This window comes from Lethenteron reissneri, chromosome 55, assembly GCF_015708825.2.
Source record: "Lethenteron reissneri isolate LAM-NWPU_2019-01 chromosome 55, ASM1570882v1, whole genome shotgun sequence".
Lineage (NCBI taxonomy): Eukaryota > Metazoa > Chordata > Hyperoartia > Petromyzontiformes > Petromyzontidae > Lethenteron > Lethenteron reissneri.
Genome location: NC_083833.1, coordinates 7893953 through 7914003, shown reverse-complemented (window position 1 = coordinate 7914003; position 20051 = coordinate 7893953). Strand labels below are relative to the sequence as shown.

At 56.0% G+C, this 20051-nt stretch overlaps 1 protein-coding gene across 1 annotated transcript in view; it reads left to right on the top strand.

Moving 5' to 3' along the window:
• The first annotated feature begins 2708 nt into the window (after nucleotides 1-2708).
• Nucleotides 2709-20051, top strand: part of FGD6 (FYVE, RhoGEF and PH domain containing 6) — a 45032-nt gene continuing 27689 nt past the window's right edge. The window contains exons 1-10 of the mRNA XM_061574368.1: nucleotides 2709-2850; nucleotides 6733-6800; nucleotides 6956-6986; nucleotides 7432-7583; nucleotides 8310-8469; nucleotides 9545-9632; nucleotides 12480-12530; nucleotides 14529-14587; nucleotides 16134-16205; nucleotides 17621-17689. Coding sequence (XP_061430352.1) covers nucleotides 6781-6800; nucleotides 6956-6986; nucleotides 7432-7583; nucleotides 8310-8469; nucleotides 9545-9632; nucleotides 12480-12530; nucleotides 14529-14587; nucleotides 16134-16205; nucleotides 17621-17689 — 702 coding nt within the window. The 5' untranslated portion in view covers nucleotides 2709-2850; nucleotides 6733-6780. The remainder of the gene's footprint in view (nucleotides 2851-6732; nucleotides 6801-6955; nucleotides 6987-7431; nucleotides 7584-8309; nucleotides 8470-9544; nucleotides 9633-12479; nucleotides 12531-14528; nucleotides 14588-16133; nucleotides 16206-17620; nucleotides 17690-20051) is intronic.

Genomic DNA, 20051 nt, shown 5'->3' with positions numbered 1-20051 from the left:
GGCCGGCGGAGGGAGACGAACGGAGCGGCGGCGCCGTCGCCGGTGAAGGGAAGAAGAGGAGCTCCTTCAGGAGCTTCCTTCCACTGCGGTTTTCGGGAAAGAGCAAAGTCGAGATCCGGCTGTTTGGGGGCACAGAGTCGTCACCTGCGCCGGCGCAGGGGGTTTGCAGGTGAGCGGTGGCGCCGACACGGACGCGGGCGTGTAGAGCCGGACGGCTTCTTGCGTGCGACGCGCTGAGAGGTTCGCCCGCACCGGGAAACGGGAATTGGGGGGCGGCACGTCGCACTCCCGCCACGTCGCACAAGTCCGCGGGGTGCGGCGTCATCGCAGCTGCCTGATTGTCCTTTCATTTAGCGCCTGACTTTTAAGTCACTTTGGTTGACGAGGCGCGCGTAACGGCGTAGCCTCTTATTGCCAATCGCGAGCCTGGTAACAAATTGCCTAAAATGTTTAATGTGGTCGTCGTCTGACAGAGTTTAAAGTAAAAAAAATAGTAATTTTTTTTTTTAATTGTGGAGTCCGTACAGAGTTTGGATCATTTTTCACGATGATTTCAGAATGAGCGAGTTATTTTAAGAATTTGTGTTTTTACTTTTATAAAAAAAAATTCTAAGCTGAATTATAGTTGACGATGCTGGATACACCCCAGTATATTTTTTTCGGGGGTGGCCCCCCCCTTCAACTGCTTGGGATGCGAAACTTTGTCGTGGCTTCGCTCGTGCCTCGCTTCGCCACCGTGACCGTTGCCCTCGCCCGGCGGCAGGGACCTGCGGTGGCGAGGAGGGAAACAGCAGCAGAGGGGGGAGCTCGCGACGTCGCTCACGCGGAGGAGCAGCGAGAGCCAGGTGCAGCGCAGCAAAGTGAGAATCCGACAGACTCGCATATAGACCCACAGACTCGCGCAGAGGCCCACAGACTCGCATATAGACCCACTGACTCGCACAGATGCCCACAGACTCGCATATAGACCCACAGACTCGCGCAGAGGCCCACAGACTCGCGCAGAGGCCCACAGACACGTGAGGAAGACCACAGACTCACATATAGACCCACAGACTCGCATATAGACCCACAGACTCGTGCAGAGGCCCACAGACACGCGAAGAGACCCACAGGCTCGCATATAGACCCAGCGACTCGCACAGAGGCCCACAGGCTCGCACAGAGGCCCACAGACTTCTACGGTGACTCGTAGTCTTTCCCAAAGAATGACTGACCTATGAGCTGTTTGCCCCATTGACTGACTAAATGACCAATCACGTCACCAGCTGGCTGACCAATGAGCTCGCTTCCCTTCGCCGAGTCCCCGAGATGACGCTGCCGTCGCCGCGGCGGCGGCTTTGTCTCACGTGCAGGTGCGGACGTACACGCGCACAGGGTCGCGCGGGGTCACGCGGGACGACGGAGTGGTGGACCCCCCTCTCCCCCTGGGGCTCCGCACGCCACCCTCCAAACCACGCTCCATCTCCTTCCCATGCGCCAGCACGCCCAAGCACGGGTGCGCTGACTCGGGTACGAGCCGCTCACCGGCCTGCTGACCGGCCTCTTACAACTTAAGTCACCCAGTGGACTGACCCGACGAACCAACTGAGTAACCCACTGACCCTTTACCCAGCTGACTGACCAACAAACAAACTTACTGACTAAATTATGAACTCGTCATACAACCGACTGACTCGCTGGCTAACCGACTGTTCGACTAATCGACTGAGTTGTCTTTCGACTGACTAATTGTCTGACGCATTTTCCAACTGAACAGCGTACTGACTAACTAAACTACTGACCCATAATCCAACTGGTCAGCCAACTAACAAGTCGACAGAGCTATAATCCAACCGACCGTCTGGCAAACCGACCGTCTAGCCAGCCGACCGTCTGGTTAACCGACCGTCTAGCCAGCCGACCGTCTAGCAAACCGACCGTCTAGCCAACCGACCGTCTAGCCAGCCGACCGTCTGGCTAACCGACCGTCTAGCCAGCCGACCGTCTAGCAAACCGACCGTCTAGCCAACCGACCGTCTAGCCAGCCGACCGTCGAGCCAACCGACGTCTAGCCAACCGACCGTCGAGCCAACTGACGTTTCGTGCTGACTCAGGAGCCGACCGTCGTCCCGCCCCAACAGACGCCGCGTACGAGAGCGTGGAGCAGCGCGTGGAGCAGCGTGTGGTGGAGCGCGTGGCGGCGGTGCCACCGCCACGCCCGCGTGGGAGAAGCCTCGGCCTCCAGGATCTCCTCCGCAGTGGCGGCGACCCACGGTGGGGTGACCCCCGCGTGGAGGCCCTCCGCGGCGACTCGGACCGCCGCCGCCGTGTTGACGGCGACAATGATGACGACGAAGAAGAAGAACCCTTCTCCTACGTGGACATGAACTCCTTCCTGGACGCAGAGGACGGCAGCTTCTCGGACGCTGGCGCCAGGTGATTGCGTGGCGGCGGAGGGGTCGAGGGGTCGAGGGGTCGAGGGGTTGTGGGGTCGTGTGGTCGCGCGGTCGTGGGGTCGCGGGGTCGTGGGGTCGTGGGGGCGTGGGAGCGTGCGTTTGCATCGTCATTGTTGTCGTCGTCATCGTCGTCATCGTCATTATTGTCATTGTCGCCGGCATCGTCATTGTCGTCATCGTTGTTGTCAGCCAGTCGTTACCGGCGTCTTTACCATCGTCGTGCGACTCTCAGGACCGGCCGGATGAAGAGCTTCGGCGACAGTATCCAGTCGGACGAGGACGTGCCCGACACCTCGTCGGAGGATAACGACGAGGACGACGAGGAGGAGGAGCGTGAGGAGGAGAAGGCGGGGTGCTCCATGTCGCTCAAGGCAGCCGGGAACGCTGCTGCCGCCCGCGTGCTCCGCCGCTGGTGAGACTCGGCGCCGTGATTCACGTGCCGGGAAGACTCACGGATCGACGAGCGCTCACTAGTCGCAGCACTCGCCCCAACAGCTGTGTTCAGGCTACACGGGGAATCTTTGTCTTTGCATGGGGGAGTGGTGGTGCAGCGGTTAGCGTGCCGCGTTACGAACCCGGCTTACGTCTTTCTTTCTGATTCCGTGCCCCCGCTGGACATCTGTGAAAAAGAGCTTTGCAGCTCATCGGATTTCTCCGGAATTGATAAAGTTGCTGATTCTGACATCAGTGGCGAGCGGCAATTGAACCCGTTCCTAGGCCTCCCGCTAGGCTGACTCCTGGTGCGGTGTGTAAATGTCAGCTGGCCCAGCCTAAATCGGTGCTCGCTAACGGTGTGTGCTGCAATGGGGAGACTATTAGTAGGCTCTAGAATGATCAAAAGTTTATTTACCGCACTTTTCACCAGTCCACTGCAGGATGAAGGCCTCCCCACACCATCTCAATGATGGAAGATTTTGACCATACTTCACCGCGCCCGTCAATGTGTGTTGGTGAAGTTGCGGGGGGGGGATTAAGCTATCACTCGCCACTCGACGTTAGTCACGGCTGGGAATCGAACTCGGGTCGCCGGTTGCAGAGCGCGCCGCGCCAAACCCATCGCGCTAGTCGGCGCTAGTCGGAGGTGCGGGGGAAGGACAAGAAACTACGCACGTGGAACTTCTTTCGCACCGTACGTAGCCGACCGTGCTAATCGGAGGTGCGGCGATTGCGCGAGTCGTACTGAACCGCAATCGCAGCGCGGTCGTGAATCGTAGTTCCAGCTCACGTTTGCTGTCGGCAAGTGTCGTAGGTATCGTTACCGCTATCATCATCGTTGTTGTTATTGACCCCAGGTCTGCACGGGACATTAATCACACAGGCGTCGTGACTTGGCGGCCCCTTCCCAAACCGCCCCGGACAATCCGGTTTCCCCCCCCCCCCACCCCCCATTGCACAACCGCTCTATCTTCCCCGTGAATGGACGCATTCAGATGAAAGCCACTGAGGGCCCCCCCCCCCCCGCTGCCTCCGCCCCCCCCCATAACCCCGTCCCCCCCAGTCCCCCCTCCACTGAGGCCGATCTTGATACCGCTGGTACCAGTCATCGGCAGGGACACACACACAGGGACACGCGCAGGGACACACAGAGGGACACGCAGAGGGATACACACAGACACACACACACAGGGACACACACAGACACACACACAGACAGACACACAGGGACACACACAGGGACACACGCACAGGGACACACACAGGGACACACACACACAGGGACACACAGGGACACACACAGGGACACACACACACAGGGACACACAGACACACAGGGACACACAGGGACACGCACACGGACACACACACAGGGACACACACAGACACACACACACAGGGATACACAGGGAAACACACAGACACACACATACAGGGACACACACACACAGGGACACACAGACACACAGGGACACACACAGGGACATGCACACAGGGACACACACAGACACACAGGGACACACACGCAGGCACCCTGCCGCTCCCCACTGCCACTGCCGCCTTTCCGCCACCGTCGCCCTCCGCACCCCTCCTCCCCCTTACCCCCTTACCCCCCCCTCCCGGGTCCCCCCGCGACCCCAAACCGTCGTGGGTTCTGGCGCGGGAAGCTCCGCTGCTAAGGAGACGGCGGCTCCTCTGCAGCTCGCGCACGCTCCTCCGCGGGGCCAGGGTGGGGGGGTCAGGGTGGGGGGGGGGGCAGGGTGGGTGGGGCGAGGGTGGGGGGGGGCGAGGGTGGGGGGGGTGGGAAGCTCTTTGTGTGCCACGGGGTGGAAGCCGCGACGCCCTTGGCTGCCACCGTGCGACTCCCTTCCCGGTTCGGCGTGGCGGCCAGGGAGCGCACAGCGGCCAGGGGACGCACAGTGGCCAGGGAACGCACAGCGGCCAGGGAGCGCACAGCGGCCAGGGAGCGCACAGTGGCCAGGGGACGCACAGCGGCCAGGGAGCGCACAGTGGCCAGGGGACGCACAGCGGCCAGGGGACGCACAGCGGCCAGGGGACGCACAGCGGCCAGGGGACGCACAGCGGCCAGGGGACGCACAGCGGCCAGGGGGCGCACAGCGGCCAGGGAGCGCACAGCGGCCAGGGAGCGCACAGCGGCCAGGGGACGCACAGCGGCCAGGGAGCGCACAGCGGCCAGGGGACGCACAGCGGCCAGGGGACGCACAGCGGCCAGGGGACGCACAGCGGCCAGGGAGCGCACAGCGGCCAGGGGACGCACAGCGGCCAGGGAACGCACAGCGGCCAGGGAGCGCACAGCGGCCAGGGGACGCACAGCGGCCAGGGAACGCACAGCGGCCAGGGAGCGCACAGCGGCCAGGGAGCACACAGCGGCCAGGGGACGCACAGCGGCCAGGGGACGCACAGCGGCCAGGGGACGCACAGCGGCCAGGGAGCGCACAGCGGCCAGGGGACGCACAGCGGCCAGGGAGCGCACAGCGGCCAGGGAGCGCACAGCGGCCAGGGAGCGCACAGCGGCCAGGGAGCGCACAGCGGCCAGGGGACGCACAGCGGCCAGGGGACGCACAGTGGCCAGGGAACGCACAGCGGCCAGGGAGGGCACAGCGGCCAGGGGACGCACAGTGGCCAGGGAACGCACAGCGGCCAGGGAGGGCACAGCGGTCAGGGGACGCACAGCGGCCAGGGAGGGCACAGCGGCCAGGGAGCGCACAGCGGCCAGGGGACGCACAGCGGCCAGGGGACGCACAGCGGCCAGGGAACGCACAGCGGCCAGGGAGCGCACAGCGGCCAGGGAGGGCACAGCGACCAGGGGACGCACAGCGGCCAGGGAGCGCACAGCGGCCACGGAACGCACAGCGGCCAGGGAGCGCACAGCGGCCAGGGGACGCACAGCGGCCAGGGGACGCACAGCGGCCAGGGGATGCACAGCGGCCAGGAAGGGCACAGCGGCCAGGGGACGCACAGTGGCCTGGCTCTCGGCTCCACCCGCCGCCCCCCCCCCGCGGCGTTGTCGCTGCGCAAGAACCTTTTCGTTCCGCCTCCATCGCCTCTGTCCCACCCGGCCGTCGGGTCGCGTACGGTGGGGTAAAGTGTGGGTACGCCAACCTCTCCCAGCGTGTCTGGCCGGCGTGGGCGAGTACTGGACATCTGTGAGCCGCTGGAGATCTGTGGAGAAGAGCTTGCTAGCTCATCGGATTCCTCCGGTGAAGCTAAATATCCTGGTTCTGAGTAGGCCGAGAATCGTCAAGAGGGGCTGTCATGTAGGAGAGGGCCCTTGCCGCCAGGAGTTGCGCGAGCAAGCTAACTAACTCTTCACCAAACTCTTTTTATTTTACCAGGCAAGTTCCCACTGAGCCTGTGTAGCTCTATTTCATTAGCGAGCTGGCTCTCAGATACGATAGCTCCAACGAAGTGGCTTGTCGTGTGGAAATTCACAGCAGCCAAATACTCTGAGCGCGCGATGTTGATTCTAAATGTGGAGGGGAAAACCGGAGGACCTGGAGAAATATCTGCGTGACCACAGGGAGAGAGACACGCAAATTTCAAATATACAGCAGCAGGCGTCAGGGTCGGGATCGAACCCACGACCTCCTGTATACCAGGTGAGGTAGTTAACATCTCCGAGCCACCGTGGCGCACTTTCAGTTGCAGGGCTGCAGCTTTGCCTCCGATGTAAGAATTACATTTTTGGTGTTCACATGTGAATTTCTCATTCATACAGAATACCCATTCTAATTCCTTTTGTATGCGACTAACGTTTCTCACGCGGTTGCTATTTGATTAGAGGCTAAAGGGTTTGGTGCTTGTGTTGTTGTTTGTGCCTCTCCTCTCTCTCTCTCAGAGCGATGTGGAAGTGAAGAGGAACAAGGCGTTCCACATCGCGCGCGAGATGGTCAGCTCGGAGAGAGTGTACGTATCACGGCGGCCCACCCCTCCACCACCTCCACCCCCTCCACTCCACTCTTAATACACAAACCCTATCCTTACCTCTATCCCTGACCCGCCTTGAACACTTAGGCCTGCACACACAAAGTGTCGTGACCATGTGCCTCGTGTCTCTCTAGGTTTGTTGATGTCCTGAAGCTGCTACACATTGTGAGTTTTTTAGTTTATTTACACATTCAGTTGTTCAGCATGCCGCCCGCTCGCTCATGCCATCACTCACTTGCACACTCACTCACCCACTAACTCATTCACTCATCCACCCACCCGCTCGCCCACCCGCTCGCCCGCCAACTCGCTCACTCACTCGCCCACCCTCTCGCTCGCTCACTCACCCACTCGCTCACCCATTTAGTTACCCACCCACTCACCCATTTAGCTACCCATCCTCTCCACTCACTCACCAACCGGCTTCTTTACTCACTCAATCACCCACCCACCTACTCATTCACTCACTCACTCACTCACTTATTCTTTCCCTCGCCTAACTAACCCACCGACCCGCTCGCCCAATCGCTCGCTCACCCGCTGGTCAACCCGCTCACCCGCTGGTCAACCCGCTCACCCACTGATCAACCCGCTCACCCGCCCGCTGCAGGATTTCCGTGGCGCGGTGGTGAGCGCCGGCGTGGAGGCGGGCAAGCCCCTGGTGGACGAGAAGACGCTGTCCCAGATCCTCCTCTACCTGCCCCAGCTCTACGAGCTCAACCAGAGCCTGCTGCAGGAGCTGGAGGAGCGCATGGCTCACTGGTCAGTCACACGCACCACCACCTCCACCACTACCTCCACCACCACCAACACCATCACCACCACCACCACCACTACCTCCACCACCACCACCACCTCCACGACCAACACCTCCACCACTACCACCACCACCACCTCCACCACTACCACCACCACCACTACCACCCCTCTCCACCACCACCACCACCAACTCCACCACCCACCACCACCACCACCCCCACCACCACCACCACCAACACCACCACCCCCAGCACCACCACCCCCCAACACCACCACCCCCCACCACCACCACCAACACCACCTCCACCACCAACACCACCACCACCCCCCCACCACCACCTTCACCACCAACACCACCACTACCACCTTCACCACCACCACCTTCTCCACCTCCACCCCCACCACCACCACCCCCCCCACCACCACCACCACCCCCACCAGGGTTCGATTCCCGCTCACGGGCCAACACCAGTGACGATTATCGGATCCGGTCCTGGGCCTCCCCTAGGTCGACTCGGCCTCAAATGAGTACCTGGTGCGATGTGTAGTAAACATCGCCACTGGGGAGACAAAGGCGGCCAGGCGTGGTGCTGGCCACCCCCCACCCCCTTCGTGCGCCCGCGGCCGGCCTTTGTAGGCGCATCCTCGCCCATGGCACTTGCCCTCGTCTGTTAAACCTACACGGGGGATCTTTGTCTTTGTGTGCGTGCGTGTCCGTGCGCGCGTCAGGGAGGAGGAGCGCGAGCGCATCGCCGACGTGATCATGCGCAAGGGGCCCTACCTCAAGATGTACTCGGCCTACATCAAGGAGTTCGACCGCATCACCCTGCTGCTGGATGAGTGCTGCCGCAAGTTCCCGCCGTTCGCCGCCGTCGTGCGGGACTTCGAGGTTCGGCGAGAGCGTCGCGATGGACGATGTAAATCATGATCATCGTCGTCGTCACGGTGATGATGACGGTGATGATGCAGGTTTTTGTTGGGTTGTATCGCGTAAATATACAAACGTGTCGTTAAACCCGCCACCACCCGACACAGCCAATTGCGTCACGTAAACAGAACGTGCCAATTCGGTTCTAGTACAGCGCACCGGTGTGCTGGTGAGCCATGCCGCAACATTGTAATTGTCGATTTACACGATGTAACCCAAGGAATGATATTGGTCGCGAAAGCCAACTACGTGTTAAAATGATGATGATATATCAATAGTGCCGGAAGCCTGCGACGGCAGGCGCCGCTGCTGCCGCTGCGCAGCATTCGCTCCTCGCTCGCTGCCGTAGAGAGAGAGAGGACGACTCGGAGAGAGAGAGGACTGGAAATGTGATGGATTCTGGAACCGTGACGGGGTTTTAGAACGTAGATGGGTTGTAGATCCCAGACAGGTTATACAATCAAGGTGGGTTCCGGAACCGGCACGGGTTTCAGAACCGGCACGGGCTCAGCCAAAGTTTCACAGGACCTGACTTAGCTTAGCCAAGTCTTCAAGAAGAGAGAGGGGGGCACTGCCTTAACCAGCTGTTCTAGATCTGGAAGCAGTTTTTATCCAGCCGTTTTTTCTGGGGGGGGGAATTGAGATCAGGGTCACCGGCTCGATCAACCGTTCCAGAACCAGAAGTTGACCGACGCGGGAGAAAATATATATTCTTGAGCCGCGGCTGGTCCAGAACCCGGGGGGCCGGTTGATTGAAGCGTCCGAGAGCCGGGGCTGACTCGGCTCCCCGAGCTCTCCCCGTCCCCAGTTCCCAGGAACCGATTCGCCGACCCGTTCCAGGACTGGGGACCGGCTCCGGACGATCACTCCGGTGCCAGGGACCGTCTTGGCCAAGCGTTTCAGAAGTGCGTCAAAACTCGTGCTCAACGTAGGCAACCCCCCCCCCCCCCCCACTGTCGTCGCCCGCCCCCCCCCCCCCCGTGCCCCCGCCCCCCCCCCCCCGTGCCCCCGCCCGCCCCGCCCCCACGACTCTCAGATGAGCCCCCGCTGCGCCAACCTGGCCCTGAAGCACCACCTGCTCAAGCCGGTGCAGAGGATCCCCCAGTACCGGCTCCTGCTCACCGGTAAGGGCAAGCTCTCGCGTGCCTGCGTGCGTGGCGCTGTGTGTGTGTGTGTGTGGCTGTGTGTGTCACTGTGTGTGTGTGTCGCTGTGTGTGTCGCTGTGTGTGTGTGTGTGTCGCTGTGTGTGTGTCGCTGTGTGTGTATGTGTGTCGCTGTGTGTGTGTGGCTGTGTGTGTGTGTCGCTGTGTGTGTGTGGCTGTGTGTGTGTGTCGCTGTGTGTGTGTGTGTCGCTGTGTGTGTGTATGTGTCGCTGTGTGTGTGTGTCGCTGTGTGTGTGTGTGTCGCTGTGTGTGTGTGTCGCTGTGTGTGTGTGTGTCGCTGTGTGTGTGTGGCTGTGTGTGTCTGTCGTTGTGTGTGTGTGTCGCAGTGTGTGTCGCTGTGTGTGTGTCGCTGTGTGTGTGGCTGCGTGTGTGTGTCGCTGTCTGTGTGTCGCTGTGTATTTGTGTCGCTGTGTGTGTTGCTGTGTGTGTAGCTGTGTGTGTGTCTGTGTGGGGAGCGGTAGTGTAGCGGTCAGCGCGCTGCGCTATGAACCTGGCGACCCGGGTTCGATTCCCGCTCACGGCCAACACCAGTGACGATTATCTGAACCGGTCCCGGGCCTCCCTTAGGTCGACTCAGCCTCAAATTATAACCCGGTGCAGTGTGTAAACATCGCCACTCGGGAGACAAAGGCGGTCGTGCGTGGTGCTGGCCACCCACCCGCTCGTGTGCCGTGCCGGCCTTCATAGGTGCTCGCTAACAGCACTTGCCCCAACAGTCTGTTAAGGCCACACGGTGGAATCTTTGTGTCTGTGTGTGTATCTGTCTTAGCACGGTTAGCTACGTATGGAGCATAATAAGTTCAACATACATACATATGTTACTAATTGGCTGTGTCGGGTGGCGGCGGGTTTAACGACACATTTATATTACGAACTAAGGGATTAGTGCAAAAATAATTGTGTAACTGTTAGTCATCTAAATGGGTGCACGATTGTAAGTTAATTTCTAAATAAAATACTTTTCCCCCGAATAAAAGTTTGCTCGGACAGGTTTCTTGAAAAGTTTTGGAAACGTGCGCGCGTGTGTGTACGCGATTTAACCCCCCCAAAAAACCCTCTTATGGATGCAGACATACGTCTGTGTTACCTGCAAGTCGGATTGCCTGCTTGTGCACGTCACTTGTTCGCGTGTGTTTTTTTTTCTCTCGGCTGTTTGCCTGTCCCATCTCCTGGTCTGTCCTCCAAGCTCCATCATCTGCCCGTGTCTCTCGGTTTCTCTCCCTCTCCTCATCTCTGTGGGGCGCCACAGTGGCTATGAGATGTTAACTGCCTCGTCTGGTATACAGGAGGTCGTGAGTTCCATGCCCGTATATTTGGAGTTTGCGTGTCTCTCTGCCTGTGGTCGTGTGGAATTTCCTCTGGGTCATCCATTCTTTTTTCCCTCCACATTTACAATCAATGTGCATTTCGAGTATTTGGCTGCTATGAATTTCCACATGATGATAAGCCACTTCGTTGAGCTATCATTTGTGATAGCCAGGTCACTTCCGTTAAATAACTATATAGCTCACTGGGCCTTACCTGGTAAAATAAAAAATATAGTTTTGTTTTCTCTACGTCCCTTGGCTGCCCAATCCTCTGTCTGTCAGTCTGTGTGTCTCCTCAATCTGCCTGTTGGATTCTCTGTCTCTCTGCAGCTGTCAGTCTGGATGTCCCCTCCCCCTCCCACGTCATCTCCTTGGCAATTTTTTCGTGGTAATTTCTCCGTGGCCATTTCTTCATGGCGATTCTTCGTGGAAATTTCTTCGTGGCAATTTCTCCGTGGCGATTTCTCCGTGCCAATTTCTCCCTGCCAATTTCTCCCTGCCAATTTCCCCGTGGCAATTTCTCCGTGGCAATTTCTCCGTGGCAATTTCTCTGTGGCAATTTCTTCATGGCAATTCTCCGTGGCAATTTCCCCATGGCGATTTCTCCGTGGCGATTTCTCCGTGGCGATTTCTCCGTGGCAATTTCTCCGTGGCAATTTCTCCGTGGCAATTTCCCCGTGGAAATTTCTCCGTGGCAATTTCTCCGTGCCAATTTCTCCATGGCGATTTCCTCGTGGCAATTTCTCCGTGGCGATTTCCCCGTGGAGATTTCTCCGTGGCAATTTCTCCGTGGCGATTTCCCCGTGGCAATTTCTCCGTGGCAATTTCTCCGTGGCAATTTCTTCGTGGCAATATCTTCGTGGCAATTTCTCCGTGGCAATTTCTTCGTGGCAATATCTTCGTGGCAATTTCTCCGTGGCAATTTCTTCGTGGCAATTTCTCCGTGGCGATTTCTCCGTGGCAATTTTTTCGTGGTAATTTCTTCGTGGCAATTTCTTCGTGGCAATTTTCTTCGTGGCAATTTCTTCGTGGCAATTTCCCCGTGGCAATTTCCCCGTGGCAATTTCGCCGTGGCAATTTCTCTGTGGCAATTTCTCCGTGGCAATTTCCCCGTGGCAATTTCCCCGTGGCAATTTCCCCGTGGCAATTTTCCCGTGGCAATTTCCCCGTGGCAATTTCTCCGTGCCAATTTCCCCGTGGCAATTTCTCCGTGGCGATTTCTCCGTGCCAATTTCCCCGTGGCAATTTCTCCGTAGCGATTTCTCCGTGGCAATTTCTCCGTGGCAATTTCTCCGTGGCAATTTCTCCGTGGTGATTTCTCCGTGCCAATTTCTCCGTGGCGATTTCTCCGTGCCAATTTCCCCGTGGCAATTTCTCCGTGGCGATTTCTCCGTGGCGATTTCTCCGTGGCAATTTCTCCGTGGCAATTTCTCCGTGGCAATTTTCCCGTGGCAATTTTTTTACGTCGTCTCATCGCACTGCTGTCGCTGTATCCCCGCAGACTACCTCAAGAACCTCACTCCGGAATCCGCAGACTACAAGGACACGCAAGGTAAAGCCTCCGTCTCTCCTCCGCTGCTGTCCCCAACTCCGCCCCGCTCCGTTCCGAAATGGGGAGAAGCGGTTGTGGCCGGTCCTGGGTTTTGCCGAGTACCTCGCCGGCGGTCCACACCGCAGACAGTGCAGCGATCGACGGAAATATGGACCGCAGCGCAAAATGGAACGCGGAACAGAGCGAATTAACACCCAGAATGAACGATCGGAAGACGGTGAGCGACGTGGAACGGAATGCGGAACAGAACGCGGAACGGAGCGAATTAACGCCCAGAATGAACGATCGGAAGACTGCGACCGACATGGAACCAAAATTTCCAAATCCAGGAACGGAACCGAAATGGATTAAAATCATTATTCGATCAATAATGAGAATAAAAATGGTGGAGGTAGGTGGCTGAGTGGCTAAGAGGTCGCAGAGCCAGCTTCGCTGAGCCCATGGGTTCGAATCCGGGTTCTACCCGCTGCCTGTGATGAAACCAGGTTCTCAAGTGCAGTGAGTTGATGGTCTAAGCCCGGTCACGAATGACTTACACAGAGACCAATAGACTTATACAGTGACCCACAAAGTATACAGAGACCAATAGACTTATACAGAGACCCACAGATTTACACAGAGACCCACAGACTTACACAGAGACCCACAGCCTTACACAGAGACCCACAGACTTACACAGACCCATAGACTTGCGCAGAGACCCACAGACTTACACAGAGACCCATAAACTCACATAGAGATGCATAGGCTCACACAGTTGTCATTAAACCGGGTTCTCTCAAGCCCGCTGAGTTGATTGGTCTCACGCCTGTTACCAATGACTTCACATGAACACAGAGCTGCTTCTTGTGTTTAGTTTGTTGTCCTTCCCCCTCACCTCTGATGAGCATGGTTGGCTACACACGGTGTGACAAGCATTTACAGCATACACGCGTATACAAAGAGCCATCATGCCAGATTCTTGTTAAAATAATAATTCGAATGTATACTCTTTGGTTCTTTCGGTAAAGTCAAGTAGGTATAAAATACAATGAATCACAATTGTGATTTATTTTGTGATTTATTTTATTTTCTACCTACGTGACTTTACCAAAAGAACCAAAGAGTATGGATTCCTGCAGTCACGAAAGCTTAAAATCTAGATTTAAATGTATAATGCGGCCTTCCATCCTGGGATCGCAATGCGCCGTGCATGAAAAGCAGTGAAACAAAACCAGAACCAGCGGTGAAAGCGATAACACTGAAGCAGGGAACGCCACTTTGAAGCGACGGGGGTTTCACAGCAGACTTGCAGATATCCACCGACTCCCATTGGATGATTTCAAGCGGCAAAGCCGCGTTCCGTAGCTTGGGTGCCACGCTAACAAAAGTACGATCGCCAAAAGAGCGCAACCCAGACCTGGGAGTGCTGAGCAGTTGGAGATTAGAAGATCTGAAGGACCTTGACGGGATATATAAATGTATTAATCGCTTGCAAGTGATGTGGGGTGGTGTGAGTCCTTTTTGAGCCTTAAAGGTTCATAGCAGTATCTTAAAATCCACTCGCAATTTCACCGTTTTTTTTTACTTAATTTCGTTTTAAAATTCCAACTCCGAGAATGATACACGACGATCAATGCAGCTGCCACGAAACGACCATCGGTCCCGGTCGCAGGGCGGGTGGGGCAGCGCCTCCAGAGGTCACTTGAGCGGCAGGCTCGGAGGTAGATCTGCGATGTCCGATTCCTCGGGCCGTTCTCTCACGCGATCGATGTCACCCCCTGCCCCCCGCTGGGGAGATCCGAACGGATCGTCCCGTCGCCCGGGAATGACGCCGACGGAGGAATCGGGAACAGAGTCGTTGGGAAATTACCGGACATGTGCTCGTGGGCGCGCGCGCGTGTGTGTGTGTACGTGTTGCATCGGCCTTCATAGGTGCTCGCGAACAGCACTTGCCCCAACAGTCTGTTTGGGCTACACAGGGGATATTTGTCTTTGTTTGTGTTCCATCGCGAGCAGCCGCCCTGGCGATGGTGAGCGAGGTGGCTGACCATGCCAACGACAGCATGAAACAGGGGGTAGGTGACACGATAACGGCACACACACACACGCACCCACACGCATCCACCCACACCTCCCCACACCCCCTCCCACACACCCACACACACCCACACACGCACACACGCACACCCCCCCCCACACCCACACCCCCACACACCCACCAACACACACCCACCAACACACACCCACACATACCCATCCACCCACACACACACACACCCACACACACCCACCCACGCACACGTAAACCCCTACACTCATTCATAAAACAAAGATCCCCCGTATAGCCTACACAGGTTATTGGGGCAAGTGCCATTAGCGAGCACCTATGAAGGCCGGCACGGTGCACGAGGGGGTGGGTGGCCTGCACCACGCCCGACCGCCTTTGTCTCCCCAGTGGCGATGTTTACACATCGCAGCAGGCACTCATTTGAGGCTGGACCCCCACACTAACACCCTTACAACAAAGACAAAGATCCCCCGTATAGCCTTAACAGACTGTAGGGGCAAGTGCTGTTAGCGAGCACCTATGAAGGCCGGAACATTACACGAGGGGGTGGGTGGCAAGCACCACGCCCGACCGCCTTTGTCTCCCTAGTGGCGATGTCTACACACTGCATTGGGTACTCATTTGAGGCTGAGTCGACCTAGGGGAGGCCTAGGACCGGTTCAGATAATCGTCACCGGTGTTGTTCGCCGTGAGCAGGAATTGAACCCGGGTCGCCAGGTTCGTAGCGCAGCGCGCTAACCGCTACACCACCGCTCCCCACTACTCACACCCCTACGCACACACACAAACACAAGAGTGACGCTGCTGATAATGCAGAGGTCTTTATGATTGATCATTCTGTTGCTGCTGCTCATGATGGCGATGCTGATGATGATCGTCCTGCTGTGCTATCATTTGTTTTGACGCTTCTGCCGCTGATGCTGCTGCCTGCCTGCTACAGCTGCTGATTCATTATCATACTCTTGCTGATGACGATACTGGCTACTGATCATGATGCTGCCGCCGTGACCGCTGACGATTCTACCGCTTCTACGAATCCTGATCCTGATTCTTCTGCTGCTGCTGCTGCTCTGGCTGCAGACGATACTGCTGATGCGACTGCTGATCATGTCCTTGGGACTGATAATATGATCCTGTATGATGTTTGACCCCTGTTATCTCATCGCTGTGAACTCTCCCAATCCCCCCCCCCCCTCCTCCACTGAGTGGGGAGCTGATTTGGACCCCCCCTTCCCCTAATCCGAATGATCGTGGCTGCCCCCCCCCCCCCTCCCCTTGTGCGGATAAGCTGGGTGTGTTTGTTTAGGATTAGCATGACCCTGAACAACCCCACATGGTCGGGTCATTAGCACTGACATCCCCCGCGTCTGTCCCGTGTGTCCATCTGTCCATCTGTGTGTGTGTCCGCACGTCCACATGTTCATCTGTCCACGTGTTCATCTGTCCGTGTGCCCGTGCGTCTCACCACGTGTCCCGTCTGTCCATCTTTCCACATGTCCATCTGTGTGTCTGTCTGTCTGTTTGTGTGTCCATCTCTCCACGTGTCTCTGCAGGACAACTTTGAGAAGCTGATGCAGATTCAGTACAGCCTGACGGGACATCACGAGATAGTTCAGCCCGGGAGGGTGAGTGGTTGCTAGCTCAGCCACAACCACAACAACCATAAACAATAACAACCATAAACAATAACAACCACAGCCACAGCAACCATAACCACAACATCCATAAACAACAACAATAAACAACAACAACGATGCCAAACAAAGATTCCCCTGTATCGCCTTAACAGATTTTAAACTCGAGCTATTCATGCTTTGACGTTTGCATGGTCCTTGTTACTGTTTGCCTCTCGGCGGCCCTTTCGTCTCGAGCGCTGACGAACATCCGTAACGTACGTGCGTGTGTTGAACTTCTTTCGTGCCGTACGTGGCCAACCGTTGGCGATCGGAGGTTCTCTCTGGCGCAGGCCAATCGGCGTCAAGGACAAGGCGTGCATTGTCAAAGCATGCTTGTTGGCATGTTCGTTGGCGTGTTTTACCACAAGTACGCGGGGGTCATGTAGACTTGTTATAGGTGCCTAGTCGGTGTGTTGATATCCTAACGCCTGGATAAAGCCAGAATGGGTGAAGCCTGTTCGTATTGCATCATTCTCTCACTCTTGTAATAGGAATGATCGTGTCAACTTGTAACGCGCTGTCGCTGAACAACATTTGCTTGTCCTTTTGATCACCCACTCACCCACCCATCCACTTGCTCGCTCGCCTACTCACTCACCCACCCACCCACTCACCCACTTGCTCATTCACCCACTCACTCTCCCACCCACTCACTCGCCTGCTTGCTCACTCGCCCACTCACTCGCCATTCCACTCACCCACCTGCTCGCTCACCCACCCACTCACCCACCCACCCATTCACCCACTTACTCATTCACCCACTCACTCACCCACCCACTCACCCATTTGCTCACTCGCCCACCCACTCACCCACTTGCTTACTCAGCCACTCACTCACCCACCCACTCACTCACTCACCTACTTGCTCACTCGCCCACTCACCAATCCACTCACCCACCTGCTCACTCGCCAACTCACTTACTCACTTGCTCACTCACTCACCCACTCACTCACTTATTCACTCACCCACTCACTCATTCACCCGCTCACTCACCCACCCACTCATCCACTTGCACACTCACCCACCCACTCACCCACTTGCACACCCACCCTCTATCCCTCCGGGCTCTTTATTTTTCATAAGTTAGGACCATCGCCCGAAACGTCGCCTGTTAAAAAAAAACACACCAATTTTTTTCCTTTTAAGGCCGCGGCGCCGTTATCGACGCGAGCGTCGAGTTTGTTGTCGTTGTTGTTAGTTTGTGCGCCGCCGCTCGACGCGTCAGCGGCAGCTTCACCCCGAGCGCCGGGTCGCACGGGGGTCGCTCGCCCCGCCGCGTAGCTGCGTCTGACGCCTGCCGCTGCCCCCGCGTGACCCCCCCCCCCCCCCGTCCCGCGGGGCCACCGCCTGCTGCTCTGCACAGGTCTTCCTCAAGGAGGGGACGCTCATGAAGCTCTCACGCAAAGTGATGCAGCCCCGCGTGTTCTACCTGGTACGGAGCGCAGACGCACCCCACCTCCTCACCTCAACCCTCCCTCCTGACCCACCTTCTGACCCCCCTCCTCACTCCCTCATCAGGGCCCCTCTCCGCACACCCCCTCTCCGTACCCCCTCTCCTCCCCATCTCTCCCCCACTATCCGCACCCCCTCTCCACACCTCCCCTCTTTACCTCTCTCCACTTCCCTTCCACCCCGTGCCTCCCTTCCTGCCTCTCTGCCAGCCTCCCTTCTTGCCGCATCGCTCGCTTGCCGTGTCTCTGCTCCCTCCTCACCGTGTCTCTGACCGCTCAGCTCCCTCCCTGCCGTGTCTCTGACCGCTCAGCTCCCTCCCCGCCGTGTCTCTGACCGCTCAGCTCCCTCCTCGCCGTGTCTCTGACCAATCAGCTCAACATTATTCGCGATGAAGGTTTTATTGTTTAGATCGCTGCGAGTGTAAATGTTGTTGTCGTGACCCTCCACCGCCCGGCACGGCCAGTAAGAGATTTGTCACGCGAACAAAACGTGCCGATTAGTGACCACTTCAGCCCACCGGTGTGTTGGAGAGTAAATCCACAACATTTACAATCTGAGTAGTACGACGTTTCGCTGGTAATTACATCAACCGGCATCATCAACGGGAGATTTGCCAGAATAGTGAAGCCATCCAGCTGCTTGCGGTCTTAAATAGAAGCAGCAGCAGCAGGACAACGTCATCACGGAACCAACTTGCTTATCTACACACCTAGCGAGCCACTGATTGATCTAGCTACTTATGAACCTACCTAAATAGCCACATGCATGACTACCTTCAGTACTTCTATACCTTATGGGAACCTCATTTGCCAGTAAAAATATGATAATTGGTTGTTTACCCTTCTATCTGGCAACAAAACTGACACCTTTTTACAAGGAGTCATGTTTGCATAGACCGCAATACCTGCAGTCATAATGCAAACAAAGACATAACTCTGATAATGTGCACTGTCCTTGAAGTTGATTGGTCCACACCCGAGACAGCTTTCCTTAGAGCCTAGTCTCACATGGGTTGGACCAGATGACGCCAAAAAGCGCAACCCATGTGAGACTAGGCTCTAAGGAAAGCTGTCTCGGGTGTGGACCAATCAACTTCAAGGACAGTGCACATTATCAGAGTTATGTCTTTGTTTGCATTATGACTGCAGGTATTGCGGTCTATGCAAACATGACTCCTTGTAAAAAGGTGTCAGTTTTGTTGCCAGTTAGAAGGGTAAACAACCAATTATCATACTTCTATACCTACCTACATATCTACGCATCTGTCTGTCTACCCACCGACATACCCTACCTACTTACCTATGTACCTATCTCCCGACCGTGCAAACCAGAGGTGCGGGGAAAGAACAGCAAGCAATGCACGTACAGTGAAACCTTGGATTGCGAGCAGAATCCGTTTCGGAAATGTGCTTGTAATCCAAAGCACTCGTGTATCAAAGCGAATTTCCCCGTAAGAAATAATGGCGAACTCAGATGATTCGTTCCGCAACCCAATAATATTGTGTTCATATAAAAATGATTAATACATAATAGCTTTTTATATTTTTATTATTTTTATTTAATATAAAGTAATCACATTTATTAATTACATTTAATCGTGGCTGGTGTGAGGGAGACGAGAGAGAGGAGAGGAGGAGGGTTATTGTGGAGGACGACTTTCACTTGCAGTACAGTTACTAAAGAACAGTCACTACACTTGGACACAAAATAAAACAACGCTTTACGCACAGACTCGTGGTCACAACACTATACAGTACTATAGTAAACAGTATACGCCGACTGAGACCGAGCATGGGAGATGATTACCCACAATCCCGCAGCGAGAAAGAGAGAGAGAACCATCGGCTCAGTTGTGATCACGTGACGCTCGGCAGACAAAGCGTATACTGTACGTACTGCTCGTATTGCAAGACATCGCTCGTTCATCAAATTATTACACTGGTCAACACACTTTTTCTGGCATAAGGTATTCCAACGGTTTTAAGGTAATTTTGGGGTGCTGTCTATCATATCAGGTTTTTAAGATATCAAATATTGCATTTTCAATAAAAACTGCAGAAGAAAAATATTAAATAAATGTGGATATCTACATAAAATTATATTATAGACACACTATCCTAAAAATACAGCACCATATTTTAACACTAAAGCAGTCACTGACTCACAACAACTTGCAATCATAAGTGACAGAGTTAATTTCGGGTAAAATCAATGAAAATGGGGTATGCCGATAGCATAAAATGAGATGTGATAGAGCAAATCTGAGATCAGATTTGGAATCGGCACCCTGAAATTAGTCTAAAACAGCTGGAAAAGTCCAAGCCAGAAAAAAAATTATAATT